Source organism: Hypanus sabinus, chromosome 11, assembly GCF_030144855.1.
Source record: "Hypanus sabinus isolate sHypSab1 chromosome 11, sHypSab1.hap1, whole genome shotgun sequence".
In the NCBI taxonomy this organism is placed as follows: Eukaryota; Metazoa; Chordata; class Chondrichthyes; order Myliobatiformes; family Dasyatidae; genus Hypanus; species Hypanus sabinus.
This window is the reverse complement of record NC_082716.1, coordinates 35,965,794-35,986,508: the sequence shown is the minus strand read 5'-3', so window position 1 is coordinate 35,986,508 and position 20,715 is coordinate 35,965,794. Positions and strand designations below refer to the sequence as shown.

The window sequence follows — 20,715 nt, the reverse complement described above, 5'->3', positions numbered from 1 at the left end:
TCAGTAAATCAGCACAATGCAGTGAGCCAGGGATAATTTTAGTCATGACTGACCATTGCTGGGCTCAAGCTGCCTGTTTACCTGTACATACTGCATTTGTAATCAAGAGAGATAAGTGTTTTAATAAACTGCTTGAATTTTGCAATTGGGTAAGAGAAATAATTCAAACTTTTAATTAGAATACCAAGCTTCAACCAAAAGGTTGATCCCCGTTTCCCTTTCACTGATGTACTGTGCAATTTTTTTTTAAAAGAGCAAAGATTCAAATTTGATACAGTACTGAAGCTTTGATTATGGCAGGGTAATCCGAAATTCTCATTTTTATAGAGCGCTGAATAACATAACATTTGAGATAAAAATAAAACAAGCATAGGCTCATATACATCTGTATGTATCCTAAAACATAATGGCTAGCTCCCAGCACTTTCACAAAATGGCCTCTCTTTTAACAAAAAACAACACCTTTCAGGGGAAATCTTAATTATTGTACAGTATGCAGGAGATCAGCGTCAGGTTGTAGAGATGCTATTCTGAATTACACAGGGAAATAGCAGGGGCGGTATCTCTTTGGCTGGAAAGCTTCACTTTTCACCTGTAAAATGCTTCAGCTACTTCCTCATATAGTGGTGTCAGTTTGCATTTCATGGGCTAGCCTCACATTTCACGCCTAGAATAGTCTATGCATATCCTCTCCTTGCTTTTCTGAGAAATCAACAAAAAAAGACTACATTCGGATAATTCCTCATACCCATGTATTGAATTATGCTGGGATATCAAATAACTTCTAAGTTTATTCCTTCTGAGCCTGTTATATAAAAGAATGATTATTTTTCCTCCTCAGGCTGTCCAAATGATTACCTTTATCCTAAGTGTATGTTGTCCTGTCCTGATTTTCAAAAATGTCAGCATTTTTTAATAAAAACATTTTTATTCAGCTTCGTATTTATATTTTATCAACTGACTGACTTTGGAATAATATTTTGAACCTGTCAATCCTTTTCTTCTTGAAACTACAGTACAGCTTTCACACTCCCAAGTCCTCTGTTCAGACTTAATGCTATACAGCTTAGCTAATACTTAAGAGTAACTGTTACCAAAGCAGAATTTTGTAAAATGAAAGCTACAATCAGAAATTACACATGTACATACAATTGAAAGCTCTTTGAAATTTAAACGTGTTTATAAAAGACATAATGAGGTTCAGGTCAACAATTCTCATTCCCCTTCTCCAGAAGAAAGTCTTGCGGCAATTGTAGAATGACTTGGTTGTTCTAAAGCTAGATCATCCGGTACACATTAGATCTCGATTTCTGAGGAAAATCTGCTTGGAAGTTGGATTACAGAATGCTATATCTTTCAGTGCTATGTAATTGAAAATTTACGTTTTCTGGACTGAAAAGCAATTAACATTTCTGGGTCATTGCACCTCACTCTTGATATGATGTTGAACTATCAATATTTTAGTCACATCAACCATTAACGTCCCTTACCATGGAGCCAAATAACTATTTTAATAGCATAATGGCAAAGGAATTCTGCATGAAGAAATCAGCATCTTGAGTTGATATTCATGTGTCATAGAACACCATGATTTCAGTACTGATCAAGCTATGACTTGATTAAGTTCTAAACTGGAATTTACTCTGTACAAGCCCATCACTTACTCAAAAATAAACCCCATATCTTGTCAGTTCATACCATTAAACATAATAAACATTAGTGTTATTAGGTACAGTGAATTCCATGTACAGCATTCCATGGACATCATTTATTCCAATAAACCACATCCTGTTCCAAAAATAAAAAAAAATAAATTGTATGGAATCAAATTAAATCAAACAATCCAAATTTGAGGAAGGACATTCTTGCTATTGAGGGAGTGCAGGGTAGGTTCACAAGGTTAATTCCCGGAATGGCGTAACTGTCATATGTTGAAAGATTGGAGCGACTGGGCTTGTATACACTGGAATTTAGAAGGATGAGAGGGGATCTGATTGAAACATATAAGATTATTAAGGGATTGGACATGCTAGAGGCAGGAAGCATGTTCGCAATGTTGGGGGAGTCCAGAACCAGAGACCACAGTTTAAGACTAAGGGGTAGGCCATTAAGAACGGAGTTGAGGAAAAACTTTTTCACCCAGAGTATTGTGGATCTGTGGAATGCTCTGCCTCAGAAGGCAGTGGAGGCCAATTCTCTGGATGCTTTCAAGAAAGAGTTAGATAGAGCCCTTAAAGATAGTGGAGTCCAGGGATATGGGGAGAGGGCAGGAACGGGGTACTGACTGTGGATGATCAGCCATGATCACAGTGAATGGCGGTGCTGGCTAGAAGGGCCAAATGGCCTACTCCTGCACCTATTGTCTATTGTCAAACAATGCTTCACGGCAAGTCAGAAAGCAGAGACTGTCAAAATGGTCAATCCTTTCTTTTAAAGAAAACATTTGCTCAATAGTGAAGATTGCACTCATGATGTTGGAACTAACAGATTTTCAGTAGTTGACATTAGATATTCGCACATGGGCAAACTGCTTGAAAGTGCTTGGTTCTTCAACAGGATGCCAGAACCAAGCAGCAGAAGTAAATTTGTGCTTTCACTGCATCATTAACTGTTCATGATCATTTTTGACTCAACCCTGTTACACTTAGCTCAGGGGTTCCCATGGACCAATACCATTAAGCAAGGGGTCCATGGACCCAGGTTGGGAACCTCTGCAAGCTTCCTCTTATTAACTAACTTGTTAAGTTTCATTTCTCTGAAACAAATCATTCACTCCATAGAGTTAAAGAATATTGACAAAGAAATCAGTTCCATGATAAAGAATCTTATTACAGATTATTTTTGGATAGATGTTTTTACAATTATAATTTAATGCAGAAATGTCTTCTTCAATTTTGATATCTCCCCCAGTGCCTACCCAGTGATGTAACCGATCCATTACTTTCCTAAAATAAACAGATTTTGTCTGAATCCTAGCTAACAACTAATAAGTAATCCAATTACCCCTACATCTTGTCAGTTATCCTGAAGATTTTATGCCTAGCAACATTTAATTTCCCATCCTGACTTGCTTTAGCTACCAGTATAGTCACATCAAATTTTTGTAACTCAAGAATCCTCAAATAGATTCCTTTCCCTCTATTACCTTTCAAATATTAATTTTAAAATAAAAATCTGGTATTGTTTTGCCCTTTTCAAGTATTTCTCCCTCATTATTATCTATATGCCTAAGCATTACTCTTTCTTCTAAGCAATAAGCTTCTACTGACAATATTTTTAAACCTCTGTTATAGCTTCATTTATATTCTGCAGGTTTAATTCACTTCCATCCATAAACAACATTTATGACAAAAATTTGAACTCTGCTTTACCAAAGAATAATTATACACACAAAAAATCTTCCCCTCTGGACACATCCACTGAAACATTATCAAAAACCTGTATTTTAAAAATATGTGACATTAAAATCACAATTTTGCCCGTGTTCACCTATAGATGAGGTAAAATCACATACTTGCAGTATAAAGCTTCAGCATCCTTAGTCAGTGGCTGGCAGGAAAAGCCCTCTGGGGGATTCAAATGCTCCATTCCAGAATTCACTAGGAAGAGAATTGGCTTGCAAGGTTCATTACTGCTTTGTGCATTGTGTGATGCAGTGAAGTGCCATTGCTATTCCACACAACCACTGCTTCTCACACAGATAAATTGCACCTCAGTTCACTTCATCATAAATACTGGCCCATTGCATTCATTAAGGGACACACAGATCCTAACCGAAAGTATTATCAACACTGTTATGAAAAAGAATGAATAGTCATGAATGATATGTAATTTTTGAAAATAATATTTCCTTCAAGAAAGATTAAACTAAAATATACATACTGTGGTTAGGGATGGTCAAAATAAATGAACAATGCAAATAGATTACATTTTTCATATAACTTCAGATAATGTAAAATAATATTACTTTAATGGGTATATTATTTCACTCACATGAGAATGTTAAATATTTTCTGCATGCACTATTTGATCTCCTGTTCTTTCAATTATGCTACAGATTTTATGTTGGAAAATGTTCAATTACTTTCACTGAAACTGAAAACACCAATGCATCATTTTAATTTAAGTAAATTAAATGTTTAGTGTTGAAAAAACAGAAATAAATCAAAATACATAATTCACGATACACTTCAATTTACCCACTGAGCTGCAACGAGAGTTTCCATTTCAATAGAAAGTCTGACTTCAAAAAATTGCTTATTACAATTGTAATCAGATTACATCAGGATTATGGCATCTGAACACATGCAAAGTCCCCAGCTTCACTGGCAGCACCAGTTACACCGGTCACTTACGGTCTCAAATGCTCTTTTAAAATTATTTCAGGAAAGCTCTTGGGACAAATTTCAAAATCTTGCTCAGTTAAATCTCATGGCATTTTTTGTAAGAAATCCTCATTGGCAGAAATTTTTAAAAAGTTAAAGCACTGCAGATCCTGGAAATCTGAAGTAGTGAAAACACTGCAGGTGCTCTGTTTATCTCCCTGCAAAGGTACGGACTGACTTGTCAACCTACTTGATATTAGCATTTTTTATTAAAAAGCAAATACATTTTGTCTCTATACCCATAGGGATGCTCCTATCTCATCTACACCCTAAGAGCCTCGGCAAAAGTTGACAATATTAAGGCCCAGGAGTTCCAAATCTTGGAGAAATAGCCCAAAGTCTGCTTAGCTTCTTGGGCCACTCACCCATTTATACACTGGGTCTCACAATCAAGTATAGGTACGTGGCATTACCCAAATAAAACAGTACATCACTGTGGCATAATGTCGACTGAGATCCCATCTTTCATCACCAACTAAAGAATGGGTGACCTGGTGTTAACCCAGACTCTTTTCCTCCCTGACCTGAACTGTTCAAAAAAGCATTAAGCCGGCATTGTGTTTGTCTGACAATTATGAAAAATAAAGGAAACAAGTACCCAAATGAAGAAAATATTTTGGCATCTCAGACTTCCAAGTGCAGCAAGAAGGTCCCTTGTAGAAGATATTTGTTTCCCTCCTTGGAGATCAGTTACCTCTGCTTTGAGTACTGGAGCATTCAATAGTTCCACAGAGGGTCCCTGAACAGTTCTCAGTTCTTGTTCTGTGTACTCATTCAGCATGTGTGTGCCAGAACCAGAAGTTAATGTCCATCTCCCTAATTATCCTTAAACTGGTTAGTGCTAGCCCATTTCTGAGAAGCAACCAAAGTGGTTTGGGTCAGATATGAGCCAGGTTTCTGGGTGTCATGAGACTCTTAAATGGCTTTTAACCACTATCAATAGTTTTCATTGGTAATCAGTCATCTTTGGTCACATTATTACCACAGAACATTACAGCACAGAAACAGGCCTTCTGGCCCTTCTTGTGTGCTGGACCATTTTTCTGCCTAGTCCAACTGACCTGCACCTGGACCATATCCCTCCATCAACCTCTTGTACCTGTCCAAGTTTTTCTTAAATGTTAAAAGTAAGCCCGCATTTATCACTTCATCTGGCAGCTTATTCCACACTCCCACCACTCTCTGTGTGAAGAAGCCTCCCCTAATGTTCCCTTTAAACTTTTCCCCCTTCACCCTTAACCCATGTCCTCTGGTTTTTTTCTTGCTGGCCTCATTGGAAAAAAGCCTGCTTGCATTCACTCTATCTGTACCCATCATAATTTTATATATCTCTATCAAATCTCCCCTCATTCTTCTACTAACTTTTCAGAATTACTCTCTTAAGTTCCCCAGCTACAAGGATGAGATTCAAACTCTCGTGCCCAGTTCAATAACGACACCGATGTGCATTTTTAAAGATGTTCTGAAGGCAGCAATAGAAGAGCCTGCGAACTCCTCAAGATAAGCTTCCATAAAACAGGGACAACGTAGAAAAATAATTCACTGTGCTTCCCCTAGCATGGACTTTCTCTGGGTGCTCCATATCCCAAAGGTGTGCAGGTGGCTATATTTAATTAGCCACTGTAAATCGATTTTGGTGTATAGGGTGTGATAAAATTTGATGGGAGTTGATGGTATTGTGGAAAGATTAGTTACAGGGATAAACAGTGGAGGAATGGGCCTGTTCCGTGAACCTGCTACTCTCAAAGTACTAAAGTAACCTCTTATGTTCAAAGTCCAAAGTTCAAAGTAAGTATACTATATACAACCTTGAGAGTCCTCTCCTTACAGGCAGCCACAAAACAAAGAAACCCAATAGGCCCCATTAAAAAAAGAGGACTGTCAAAACCCAGTGTGCAAAAACAAAACAAACAATAAAGTAAGCAAATAACATTCAGAACTGAAGTTCATGAAGGTGAGTTCACAGACACAAAGCCAGTCACCACTGGAGCTAGTCTAGGAGCTCGTCAGTTGCAGGCCACAGCCTCCGTTCAGCACAGAGACAAGGAAGGAAACCTTGTGAGCTGTGAGATGAACAACAGCCTGTCCCTCTCCTCTGGTCGTGACAGACTGGTCTTTTCAATCTGCCAGTCCATTAAATCAGCCTCAGACCCAGGCCCCGGCGCTTCAACATGCGCACATAGACCGAGGCTGCACCAACTTGATCAACCCATACACAACGTTTCCAATCTTGCCCAGCTCTTAAATCGGCCAGACATCGATTTGCTCTTCACTCTCGGGCCCAGCCTCAGCTGGCTTACCATGTTGCAAACAGATATGGAAATGTGATCCTCCAAACACATCTTCTTAGTGCCACTTGAAAGCTCAAACCCTTCAACAACTTTCTATTTGCAGTGGTAAAGGACAGATTAGCTTTCATTCCCATATCAAAAATGAGCAATTATCACCTGCAGAAAATAACAGTTGTCACTAAATAGCAGTTTGTCTGGTTGGGCTTGAGAATCATGATTTATAAAACCCTGGCAATCTTGAAAGTTAAAATAGCTCCTTAGAGAAAAATTGGTGCACTTATAAATTTGATACTTGAGACAGTGACTCTGATAGAGAAAGTGCATTTAAAATGAGAACATACATATTCAGTCAAAAGCTGCCTCTTGGAGGGAAAAGTTTCATAACTGGTGCCATACAGTCATCTCCTTGCCTAAAATACAGCAAAACTTATTAAAAATTTTTCAGATTGATATGACCAAGTGTCAGCTCATTACTTGATATCTTGCAGGAATGGATTTAAGTTTATCAAATTTGATCCTTATGAACAATTTTCCCAGACAGTTTTTATCTCAAAGGAATTAAAGCAGTTTCACATTTCCAATACAAATCTGATTGTGTTGAACACTGAGCAGGCAGTTTATATATTGAAGCAAGAGAAAACTCCAACAATTTGTCGAAAGAAGCTGGTAGAACATCAGGTGTATATAACCATCAACCTACCTGTGTTTATTGAAAATTGTTAATGTTAACATCTCAGTTTTAGGTTCTGGAAATCAACAAATTACGAATAAACTACATCCTTGTTTGACTCCAAGGGAAGGACAAGTGCTGATACAGTGTGGTCACAGGGGTTGCCAGAGTGAAGTTGTAAACAACATCAAACTACCTTAAGGAACCCAGCTCCAGATTTCTTTCTCGGAGTTTACTCCCGAAGCCTTTCCCATGCCTGGGTATGGTCGCGAGGCAGCAGAGGTTTAAAATCAGAGTTCTCCTTCTCCTGGGCGGGTTGCCGTCCAAGGCTGATGAGCCCCACCTGCCTCAAGAAGCTGGTTTTGAAGCGCCAGTGGCCCACCTTTGACCCTTCTCTTGTCAGTAGAAAGCTTCGCCAGGATTAGTAGCTAAAACACACGTGAAGGCCAAGAGTTGGACTTGGCTGTCAGAGGCTGTTAGAGATGCACGCCATTTGAAGCACTTTACAGGTAGTGGGAGCTTATCCCACTACCACACCCCCCCCCCCCAGTAATGACAACCAGGACTACATCAGTGACATGGAGAGGGGGAGTCCACTGCATGGGCGACAGCCGGTTCTTCAAATATTCCCACCCAGGCTTGCGCCCTGTAGAGGGCATGCCAGCATCGCTACTCAGCACTGACACCACATGGGAAGCAGCAGTTACTGGTGATAAGCTACTGCATTTGATTCGTGTAGAGTGAGGCGCCAGGGGCTGCTTCTAACAGAAGGAGAAATCCTAGGATCTCATTGGGCAGCTACCGCCCGCCTCAAGCTGGGCAGTCCCCAGTCAAATAGGTGCTGCCTCGCCACAGTCCACCTGCTCCACTGGGCATGTGGGGCTCAGGGAACCCCGGACAGATGGATCGATAACCTTACACCTGACAAAAAAAGTAAACGTCAGAAGTATCCAGCCCTCAAGATAGGTAGTAGGAATGTATGGACCATGACACCAGGCCTTACAGAAGACCTGCAACATATGAGCTGCACCCGCCAGACTGCAGACATCAACCACAAACTGAGCAGACTGCAGGTGGACATCACTGCCCTTCAAGAAACAAGGCTCTCTTCCTCTGAAAGCCTTCAAGAGGAAGTCCCTTCTCAAGGGCCACTATTCATTCTCGGCAACTTTAACGCAAGAGTTGGCAGCAACCACCACAGCTGGCCCTCCTGTTTGGGACGGTTCGGAACCGGAAACGTGAATGAAAACGGCCAGTGCCTCCTTGAATTCTGCTGCCAACGTGACCTCTGTATCACCAACACCTTCTTCAACACCAAGCCTCAGCACAAAGTGTCATGGAGACATCTGAGATCCAAACATTGGCACCAATGTGATCTCATCCTTGCAGGACACAGCGATCTTCAGACTGTCAAGGTGGCGCGCAGTGACCAGAGTGCAAATTGAGACACTGACCACTGCCCTGTGCGCAGCAAGGTATAACTTCAGCCAAGACTTCATCGTTCCAGAAGGGAGGGGAGGACAACGCATCGACACTAACAATACTCGTGACCCTGTGAAGATAGCAGAGATTGTGTAAGCCCTGGAGGATGTTCTGCCTGGCTCTCCTGACCCCAATGTCAGCAAGAGACGGGAAAACCATCTACAACACTGCGATACCCACCTTCAAACAGTCAAGTCTGCTGACTGCTTTGAGACCCACTCTGAAGGGCTGTTGCCTCTGACTGAGGAGAAGAGAAAAGCACTGACAGCACACAAGTCCTCTCCTAGTAAGAAGAACCTGCAAGTGCTCTGGTCTACTTGGAAGGAAGTTCACCAGGCTGCCAGGCAGTGTGGCAATGACTACTGGCTCCAAGATCCAGGAAGCTGCTGACACTGGCAACATCACAGGATTGTATGATGGAATCAAGCAAGCCATTGCTCCATTACAGAGCAAAACTGTCCCACTAAAGTCATCAACGGGAGAGGTCATCAAGGACATAACACAACAGATGGAATACTGGGTTGATCATGACTTGGAGCTATATGCCAGAGAGACAGTCATTACAGGAAAAGCTATGAACACCACTGAACCTCTGCCCACCATGATCGAACTTGATGTAGAGCCCACACCAAATGAACTCAGCAAGGCACTGGAAGCACTTTCTTCCGGGAAAACACCAGGAAAAGATGGCATCACTCTTGAGGTTCTCAAATGTGCCAAGGGCACCCTCATCCCAGAGCTGCATCAAATCCTCTGCCAGTGTTGGAGAGAAGGCAGCGTACCCCAAGACACGAGGGATGCAAACATGGCCACTGTCTACAAGAACAAGGGCAACAGGAGTGACTGTAACAACTATCGCGACAGCTCTCTTCTCAGTGTAGTGGGGAAGCTTTTTGCTTGAGTTGCCCTCAAGGGGCTCCAGCTGCTCACAGAAAGGGTCCACCCCAAATTTCAGTGTGGGTTCAGAGCTGACCAGTTCACCATCGACATGATCTTCTCCCTCAGGCAGCTGCAAGAAAAGTGCAGAGAACAGCAAAAATCGCTCTACATCACTTACATTGATCTTACTGAGGCGTTCGACCTTGTGAGCAGAAAAGCCTCTTTGAGATTCTTGCCAAGACTGGCTGCCCTCTAGTCCTACTGAGTATCATCAGGTCTTTCCATGACAACATGAAGGGGACCATAGTTTTCGACAGCTCCACATCGGAGTCCTTCAACATCCTCAATGAGGTAAAACGGGTGTGTCCTCACTCCAACACTGTTTGGCATCTCCTTTGCAGTCCTGCTCAAGTCCACCTTTGGGGAGGTGACTGTGGGCATTTATCTCCATTCTAGATCAGACAGAAACCTCTGTACTAGAAACTACATATAGCTGAAATCTGAACTGAACAAAACCAGTGAGAGAAGTGTTCAGCATTTTATGCAGTATCTGTAGGGAAAGAAATAGCTTCGTTTCAAAAAGGAGACACGAAATAGGAGCAGAGAAGAGCACCCAGCCCTCAGGCCTGCTCTGCCATTCAATGCCATAAAGAGCTGATCTATCCAGGTCCTAAGTCATTTTTGTATCATAGTCCTCAATGCTTCAATCTTCGAAAAAAATCATATCTACCTCCAAGTTAAGTATCCTCAGTAATGCTACCTTGCAATTCTCTGATGTAGTAAATTTCAGAGATTCACAACCTATAGACTTAGCTTCAAGAACTCTTTGCAACTCACGTTCTCAGTATTTATATTTTTATTATTTCCACACTTCGTCTTTTTTTGTAATCACACTAGTGGTTTTTCAGCCTTTATTTGTTTATGCACAGTTTTTCATAAACTCTATTGTATTTTTCTTTCTGTAATTGCCTGTAAGAAAATGAGACTCAAGGCAGTATATGGTAATATACACGTACTTTGATAGTACATTTACTTTGAATTTCCTGTAAATGTCTGTAAACGATGCCTTCTTGTTAAAAGCTTGTGGGAATATTTCAACATCTACCGTTTATGCCCCACAAGATCTTGTAAATTTCAATATAATCATCACCCATTCTTCTAAACTTCACAGAATGCAGATCCAGCTTCTTTAGTTGATTCAAATAGGACAACCCTCTCACCCTACGAATTAGCTGAATGTACCTCCTCTGGATTGCTTCCGAACTTAGAATACCCTTTCATAAATAAGGGGACCAAAACAGTGCACAGTACTAGAATGCGACCTTATCAACACCCTGTACAATTGAAACCTTTGTTTCCAGACTCCAAACCCTTGCTATAAAGGCCATTATGCCCATTATCTTCCTAACTGTTATGGCACTACTGCTAACTCTTTGTGCTTTATACACATGAACATCTAGATTCCTTTCATGCACTATCTATTTAAACACTCTCTCCACCAAATTAAATAACCTGGTTATCTAGTGAATTCAATTTTGTGAGCTCTGTATAAAACCTAATTGCATTTCCCACATTCAGTGTCGTAAACTGCCTTGAAAAACAGTAATGAAGGAGATCTTTCCTCTTTCAGTACTGCTTGTGGCAGGTTCAAAATCTTTGCCCAGTCAGTAAAAGAAGATGAATTTCACAAAAAGAATATCCCATTATGACAGATACATTAGACCACAGAGCTAATCCTACTCAATCTAATGTGTTGGGTAATCTCCCTGGCATAGACAAACTGTGAGATCACTGAGTGGAGGTTATTTCATTGCCAACTCCAAAATGAGGGTTTAGGAACACAGATAAGAGGCTGAGCATTCAAGACTGAGATGCAAAAAAAAATCTCTTGGAACGACAGGGTGCATGTAAGAGGTCAAATGGATTACTCTTGTTTCTGTATTGGTGAGTTAACATAATTTTGCTTTTACCCCATCAATGTTAATTAAAGAGTTTTAACTACAGTAAATAATAATCTTTCAAATAATACATTAGTCATAGCTTTTAAAAAAGCATAGTTAATCAATTTGAGATAATAACTTCAATTACTGAAATTTGTACATATTGGCTAAGATATCATACATTACTCCAATGAAAGCAATCTGTGCATCAGCTGGAATCATTCCTAATTATAGATGATTCCAGTCCCAAGAGGCCTGCTGGCTACATTCTTTATTCTGAAGCTGTCACAGATTTATGATTAGAAGTCCGTGTCCTCAAATTTGTATCTGTGAAAAGTGGTTATGCATCAGTTTGCTTTCATCATCTTCAACATTCCCTATAATCAATTGTTTAGCGTTGGTAACACTGTTTTCATGGCCAGAAATAGGCTTCTGCTAAATTGCAGAGCAATCATGTCAGTGCCACAAACCCACTTGAGTGCTCACGTTAATACTAACGTTCTGTTGATAATATATCTCTCATATAGGATAATGGGGTAGAATTTTAACCTGAAATGTACAGTACTAAGTAAAAGTCCTGGGCACGTACAGATAGCTAGGGTGCCTAAGACTTTTGCATGGTTAAAATAGGAGGGTGGTTGGGAAACAGAAATAAGAGTACTTAGCTTTGTACTAGCTCAGTACTATCACGTGTTACTTGGTAACTGGAAAGACATAAAATACAATACTGTGCAAAAGTCTTAGGCACCCTAGCTATATATTTGTGCCTACGACTTTAGCTCAGTGTTATATAAATGTCACAGTGCTCTCTGCTGACCTTGAATAAAAGCTACCTAAAGATCTAGTAATCTCTGTGGCATACACTTCATAGCTTGTGAGGCCAGTTGTCATCAGGTGTCGGCTTTTGGGCCTGACTGGTCTAACAGTGATATCAATGAGCTGGCTGAAGAGCAAAGAATTTTGAAGAATTCTTGCCGATGGCAAACCATGAAATAGAAAGCAGCATTATGAACCTTTTAAGCATTTTATAAAAAGTAAAGTCTGCAACATTCATAGTGTCACAGAGCACTGCAGCACAGAAGAAAGCCCTTTGGCCCATCTAGTCTATGCTGACCTGTTCTTCTGCCTAGTCTCATGAACCACAGCTCTCCAAACCCCTCTCATCCATAATATGATATTAGATGGAAATTGTAATACTGAAAACAAATATTGAAATAAAATGATACATTTATTTTAGCAAGGCATAGAATCTTACCTATTACAAGAAATTACCTTCAACACATTAAATTATGCTTTTTAAAATGAGTGAGGCAATTCTTAAGCAGTAGTTATGGCTCAATATACTTACAAACTGTCAAACTTCATTCAACAGGATGTAGAATAAAAACAGAGAATGATGGAATTGCTCAGCCGTTCAGGCAAGCATCTGTGGAGGGAGGCTGGAGCTTTCCACTGTATGTATGAACTGAAAGCAAAGCTGCACACAGCTCACACACAACACAGACAGGCTAGAGACAGTGGGCAATGTATATCAGTAATAGTACTGTACAAGAATAATGTAAACTTTGGCTCAGGGAACACTCGTTTTAGGACCAGTGACATCCCTGTTGATGTCAATTAGTAGTAAAGTGAGAGCTTGTTCTGAAGGTAAAGTCCAGGTCTTTGATAGGCTGGAAACTGGGAGAGAATGAACAACGCAAGTGCTGATGGTGCAGACTAACAGGGTGAGGTAGGTGAGGTAGGTGCCTAACAGGGCCTGGCAGAGGTGTAAATAGGAAGAGATTAACTAAACACAGAGGAGAGACAAAAAGAGTGCTGGAAAAAAATAAAATACAAGGGTGGAGTGGCAGATTTACCTTAAGTTTCTTAAATTATTAAGTCCTTTATTCTTGCTATTGAGGCAGTGCAGAGTAGGTTCACAAGGTTAATTCCTGGGATGGCAGGACTGTCACATGTTGAAAGATTGGAGCGACTGGGCTTGTATACACTGGAATTTAGAAGGATGAGAGGGGATCTGATTGAAACATATAAGATTATTAAAGGATTGGACACGCTAGAGGCAGGAAACATGTTCCTGATGTTGGGGGAGTCCAGAACCAGAGGCCACAGTTTAAGAATAAGGGGTAGGCCATTTAGAACGGAGTTCAGGAAAAACTTTTTCACCCAGAGAGTTGTGAATCTATGGAATGCTCTGCCTCAGAAGGCAGAGGAGGCCAGTTCTCTGGATGCTTTCAAGAAAGAGTTAGATAGGGCTCTTAAAGATAGCAGAGTCAAGGGATATGGGGAGAAGGCAGGAACGGGTACTGATTGTGGATGATCAGCCATGATCACAATGAATGGCGGTGCTGGCTCGAAGGGCCGAATGGTCTACTCCTGCACCTATTGTCTATTAAGGTATGATGTGCCAATTGGATAATGAAATACTGCTCCTAATCTGCAAGAATTTTACTGTCCTTCAGCAAGCCTGGCTTGTAAATAGTTTAAGTTCCTGTCAGTTCATTGGTTTCCACAATGCAGGAGGAAGTGATAGCAGTGCACTCCATGCAGCTTTAGGGAATCAGTTACAGCAACTTCTCGATTTCCATGCTCAGAGGTGCTGTCGGATGTCCCCTGTCATAGAAATGAGCGTTAATAGTCTCACAGTGCAGGTTCTGAGCTATCACTTCTTTAGTCACTGCGGATACAGATACATTGAATTCCAGTTAATTAGAACACATTGTGATCAGTACATTTTGGCCCAATTAAATGACAGGCCTTGATTAACCGAAGTTTTATGGAAATAGTTACAGAAGTTAATAAAAAAAAAACCACTGCTTCACCGAGGAATAAATTATGCATTTAAGTGAAATACAGAGCAAATTAGAACACTACCAATTACTACTACAGTACTATAAAACTGCGTATTAGTAGTTATCAACTGGAACTTATCCAGTGTAGACTGCCATGTCCTGTTGATAATCTGTGAATGAACAAAGTCAGTGCAGACACCTAGTGCAAATAATGGACTGGCTTCACTGTTTTCCTGCATGAAGTAGTTTTGCAATCCAAGATCCAAGTTATCAAAAATCACTGCTTTCTGAATCAGCATCCGCTGGCTGAAATGGATAATACGCAACTGACACTATTTAAAAACAGTTTGCTCTAAGCATAGTGTAGTATGTAACAGCCACACAAGTGCACACGACTGACTCTAGTTAGAAAGTGTTCGGCAACAGTCTCCTGTCCCAATTAAACAGCAGTGTCACAAGTAAACGCTACTTTCTCAATTAGTTTTTGTTCTTTAAGAGTTGTCCCAAATAAGAGGCTGCCCTGATTAACCAATGGTCCAATTAACTGGAAACCACTACATTCACGAAAGTGTTAGAGCAGTGAATGATTTAGAGAGACGAGACAAGAGAGAAAGAAATAAACCATATGATGCGGGATTAATTAAAGCAGCTCAAAAACTGCTTCAATAAAGACAAATAGCTTAGATTCTAAATCCAGGAAGAAAATCCAAGCTAAAATCCAACACTGTAACATTCATACTGAGGAGATAGACAGCATGGTTAAATGGGCTTCAAATCAAACCACAACCCAAACTACTTATAATTCTGGTATTCACGTTATCTTCTCCAAACAAACTGTTTAAATATTTCCAGTGTTAAGTCAGAGATAGCAATGATTCAAATACTGCCATACCTGTTATAAATATCATCATCCTCACCGCCCCAGCCCCAGTATTCGTTTGGGAAGCCATTTATTTTTAAAAACTGCTCCTTGCTCAGTCCGGAGACACCGCCGAAGTAGCCACTGTATGGGAGCCTAACAGAAGAAAGCAGAAGTTAGCAGGAATACTCTTGAGCACTGATCACCTTCTTTAAAATGGAAATGCAATGCTTGGAATGAAATAAGCACAATAATTATATGTTAAAATTTAAAAGGTTGATAAAGGCCAAGGCATTTTGTGAGTACCAAACTATTGCACATTCCTATTTTTTAAAGGAACCACAATACTTAATAATTTTTCTCCAGATGTGAGCCAGCCACACTGTCCAGTGGCAGATGTACAAACAAGTCTATGCTGTCGGGTTACATCTGGTACTGACAACAAGCCAAGATGTTGAAAGTCTTAAGATAGGGGGGTGGAGTTTCAAGATGGCGACGTAAACATCTGCCTTTAGGCGTTCTTCATTTTTTCAACTATAATCACCCCTTAATTAAATCTTTTCGAATTTAATCACATGGGTTGATACTTTTGATTAACTTTTTCTTCCTAAAATAATATTTGATCTAATCTCGACAAACTTAAAATGGCTACAAGCAAGAAATCGTCTAAGGAACCTGTTTCCATCGACGCAATCTCTACTCTTTTGGACGCTAAACTGGATATTAAACTTTCGAGTCTGGAAGGCAGATTGGATGGTAGATTGGGAAGCAGACTGACAAGTTTGGAAAATAAACTTACCAGGAAAATATCCGAACTTGAAGAAGCTGATAGATCGCTTGAAATTAAACTTCAATCGCAGGCATCGGACATTCAGCGGCATGAAGATAAGATCGCGACTCTTGAAAAATCCATTTGTGAAAAAGTACGTACAATTGAAGCGTTGGAGAAGAACGTAGAGTCGAATGCTAAAACTATGGATCAGTATAAGTTTAAAATTACTGATCTCGAAAATCGATCTCGTAGACAGAATTTGCGTATCATCGGGTTTCCCGAAAAAGTTGAGTCCGGTGATTTAACTGAATTTTTCTCTAAATTACTATGGGAAACTTTCAGTGCTAAAGGTTTGCAATCCAAACCTGTTATCGATCGTGTTCACAGAGTTGCGAGATTTTCGGCTCTGTCTGATAAACCACGAGCGGTGATTGTTCGCCTTCATTATCCTCGGGAGAAAGAGCTTTTAATTCGATTAGCTCGTAAAAAAGGCATGATTTCTTATAACACCAATTCATTCCGAATTGTTGAAGATTATTCTTACAATGTAATGAGATCAAGAATCGCTTTTAAACCAGTGATGGCAGAGATTTATTCGATTGGCCTTAAACAAGCTTTAATGTATCCAGCGAAGCTCAGAATTACGTTAAACGACAACAGTCAGCAATTTTTCAAAACACCGGAAGAAGCGAAGAAATTTGTTGAAGAATATAGATCTTCTAGTGCAACTTGAACTATGTGTCATGTTGAAGATTCCTCGGAGAGAGGGTGCCATCTCATTTTAAGTAACCTACGAAGTTGGGTTATAACTTTCTATCCCGTTCTACGGGTCTGGCTCTTATTTTTCATTATTATCACTGTTTTATGGATGCTTTCTTAACTTTTACAATATTTTTTTAATTCTTTTTTCTGTTTCAGATATATACATCTATATCTTGTAATAATGATTTATTTTTTTTTCAAGATGTCGTTTCTTCTTCCCATAAGACTCTGCTTTTTATAAACATTTATTTGTTTGCCTGTACTTAGAAATGGGACGAATGCTTTGAATTTTTTTAGTTTTTTTTAATATATATTGTACTGTTTATTGAATCTTTTTTGATCCTATTTTGGTATTTTTTTTATTATTAAACTTTTTTAATAGATTGTTGAATCTACATTTATATTTTGTAAGATGGCTTTTTCAAAATGTCATTTCTTCTTCCCATAAGTCTTTGTTTTTGAAATGTCATCTTTCTTGCATTTATATATGAAATTTTTTTAAAGGTATATTACACTCTTAAATTTTAATGTTTATTTTTTTTGTTAAAGATTGTTTGTTTTATTATATTAGTTTTCTCATTCTGATTGACATATATTTTGTTTTTGCAACCCTATATTTAAATATGGGTGTTAGTTTTTTTTTTAAAAGCTTTTTATGGAGCTGCCATCTTGAAATGGGGGTAAGGTTAGTGTTAGATTATGCGCTTGCCGCTTGGCTTTTCTTCGAAGGGTGGGGGGAGGGGGAGGGATCTTTTTTCACGCTTTTGCGTTTTTTTCTGCTTTTAGTTTATGGGCCAACTTTAAATTATTAATATTGTTGAGGTGTCATGTTCTCCGGTTGCTCCTGAATCTATTTTCCTTTTTCCTAAATTATGGGTTATGTGTCTTTTTAACCTATTATGATATACACAACTAATATTGGCATGATGGATAAATCTATTAATTTTATCTCTTGGAATACTAATGGCTTAAATCATCCGATTAAACGTAAAAAAATATTTAAGGTATTCCATAGATTGAACGCTAATATTATTTTTGCACAGGAAACCCATATTAGGAGGGAGGATAATCAACGTTTTTTTAGGTTCTGGAAGGGTCAACAATTTCATTCGAATTGTACCGCTAAAATTAGGGGTGTGTTTATTTTTATAGACCCCTCAATTTTGTTTACACATCACGAAATTATTTCTGATCCACAGGGCAGATTTTTGTTGATAACTGGTTCACTTTTCAATCGGAAAGTGGTTCTAGTTAATATTTATGCCCCAAATTTTGACTGCCCTGAATTTTTTAAACATTTATTTACTTCCCTTCCTAATCTGAATGAAGATATGTTGATAATGGGTGGAGATTTTAATTGTTGTTTGAATCCTTTGATGGATAGATCTAAACCTATTCAAGCTCTTCCGAATAGATCAGCATTACTTATTAATTCTTTTATGGTTGATTCGGGAATTACAGAAATATGGCGGTTTTTGAACCCTAAAGATAAAGAATTTTCATTTTTTTCACATGTATATCATAGTTATTCTAGAATTGATTACTTTCTTATTGATCATCGGTTATTAACGGATGTTATTGATTGTAAATATGATTCTATTACTATTTCGGATCATGCACCTTTGAAGTTATCTATTAAGATTCCGGACTTTTCCAATAATGTTAGATCTTGGAGACTTAATGCTACTCTGCTTCAAGACCCAGAATTTGTCACCTATATAAAACAGCAAATTGATTTGTTTTTCTCAACAAACTATACTGAAGAAATTGACAGAGTAATACTTTGGGACACTTTTAAGGCTTTTATCCGTGGACAAATTATTTCGTATTCCGCTGGTAAAAGGAAACAAAGATATTTAGATATTGCTTTATTACTGGATAAAATTAAGGAAATTGATAAGATTTATTCCGTGACTCCTACCATAGAACTTTATAAGAAGAGAGTTGAGCTTCAAATGGAACATAGCTTATTATTATCTTCTTCAATTGAAATCAATTAATTAGGACCAGAGCTCAATTCTATATTCACAGTGATCAAACTGGTAAACTGTTAGCTAATCAATTAAAAGCTATTTCGACCAGGCAACAAATTATTAAAATTCGTAAACAAGACGGTAATTTAACCACTGATCATAAAGAAATCAATAATACTTTTCAAGATTTTTATAAATCTTTATATCAATCAGAATTTGATGGTGACCTGTCCATGATGGATAATTTTTTTAATAATTTGAATATTCCTAAACTGATTGGTGAAGATCGTAGCTTGTTTGATGCTCCTATCTCTATGGCCGAAATAGGTGAGGCTGTCTCATCAATGAATTCAGGGAAAGCTCCTGGCCCTGATGGTTATATTGTAGAATTTTTCAAAACTTTTTCTTCTTTGCTTTCCCCTTGGTTATGTGAAATCTTTAATGATGCATTTGCTAAGAAGAGATTATCTCAGTCTTTTTATGAAGCTACTATCTCTCTAATTCTTAAAAAAAGATAAAGATCCTACTTTGTGTACATCTTATCGCCCTATATCATTATTAAATGTAGATTCTAAGATTCTTACAAAAATTTTAGCCACTAGATTAGAAAAGATACTACCACAGATTATTTCAGAAGATCAAACTGGTTTCATTAAGAATCGGTATTCTTTTTTTAATGTTAGAAAATTGATTAATATAATTCATACTTCATCACCCACAGTCCCAGAATGTGTTATCTCATTAGATGCTGAAAAAGCCTTTGATAGAGTTGAATGGACATATTTATTTAATGCATTGAGAAATTTTAATTTTAGTCCTAATTTTATATCATGGATTAAACTAATATACTATAAACCTGTTGCTTCTATTCTTACAAATAATTATAGATCCTCTTTTTTTCAATTATCTCGTGGTACGAGACAAGGTTGTCCTTTAAGTCCTTTATTATTTAATATTGCGTTAGAACCTTTAGCCATTGCTATTCGTGAATCTCCTAATATTTTTGGTATTACCCGTAATGAGAAATCATATAAATTATCACTTTATGCTGATGATTTGCTGTTATATATTTCTCATCTTGATAGATCTATTCCCACTATTTTATCCTTGTTGGCTCAATTTGGTAGTTTTTCTGGTTATAAATTAAACTTAGATAAGAGTGAATTATTCCCTTTAAACGCGCAAACTTTATTGAATGACAGTATTCCATTTAAAGTTGTTACTGATAATTTTACCTATTTAGGTATAAAAATTACCAAGAAATATAAAGATTTATTTAGACTGAATTTTTTACCTATGCTTCTTCAAATACAACATCTTACTACAAGATGGTCTCCCTTATTCTTATCATTAGTTGGTCGGATTAATGCTATTAAAATGATGATTTTCCCAAAATTTTTATATTTATTTCAAGCCTTACCAATTTTTATTCCTAAATCCTTTTTTGACAACATTGATTCAAAAATTTCCTCATTTGTGTGGCAAAATAAAAACCCCAGGTTAAGTAAAAGGCAATTAAAAAAATCTAAAAAAGATGGTGGTTTAGCTTTGCCTAACTTTAGATTTTATTATTGGGCGAATAATATTCGTAACCTAACGTATTGGAAATTAGATTTGGACTCATTATTGTGTCCGCAGTGGGTAAATTTGGAATGCAATGAAGTAAAGGGATATTCTTTATTCTCTGTTCTTGGTTCTTCTCTTCCTGCTGATTTAGTTAAATTCAATAAACAGATATCTAATCCTGTTATTAAACACACATTACGAATTTGGTTTCAATTTCGGAAATTTTTTACTCTGAAAAACTTTGTGCTTGATAGCCCTATTTTATTTAATTTTTTCTTTAAACCTTCCTTAACAGATCAAGCCTTTAGCATATGGAAAAGGAAAGGTATAAAATGTTTTCGTGACCT

The 20,715-nt window shown here is 38.2% G+C and overlaps 1 protein-coding gene across 3 annotated transcripts in view; it reads right to left on the bottom strand.

Annotated features, from left to right (window-relative positions):
- b4galt2 (UDP-Gal:betaGlcNAc beta 1,4- galactosyltransferase, polypeptide 2) overlaps positions 1–20,715 on the bottom strand; it is a 391,100-nt gene that overhangs the window by 46,599 nt on the left and 323,786 nt on the right. For all 3 annotated transcript variants that reach the window (XR_009514727.1, XM_059984119.1, XM_059984120.1), the window contains one exon: positions 15,329–15,451. Coding sequence is in view for 2 of the 3 variants with exons in the window: in XM_059984119.1 (XP_059840102.1) it covers positions 15,329–15,451 (123 nt within the window). In the remaining variant the exon portion in view is untranslated. The remainder of the gene's footprint in view (positions 1–15,328; positions 15,452–20,715) is intronic.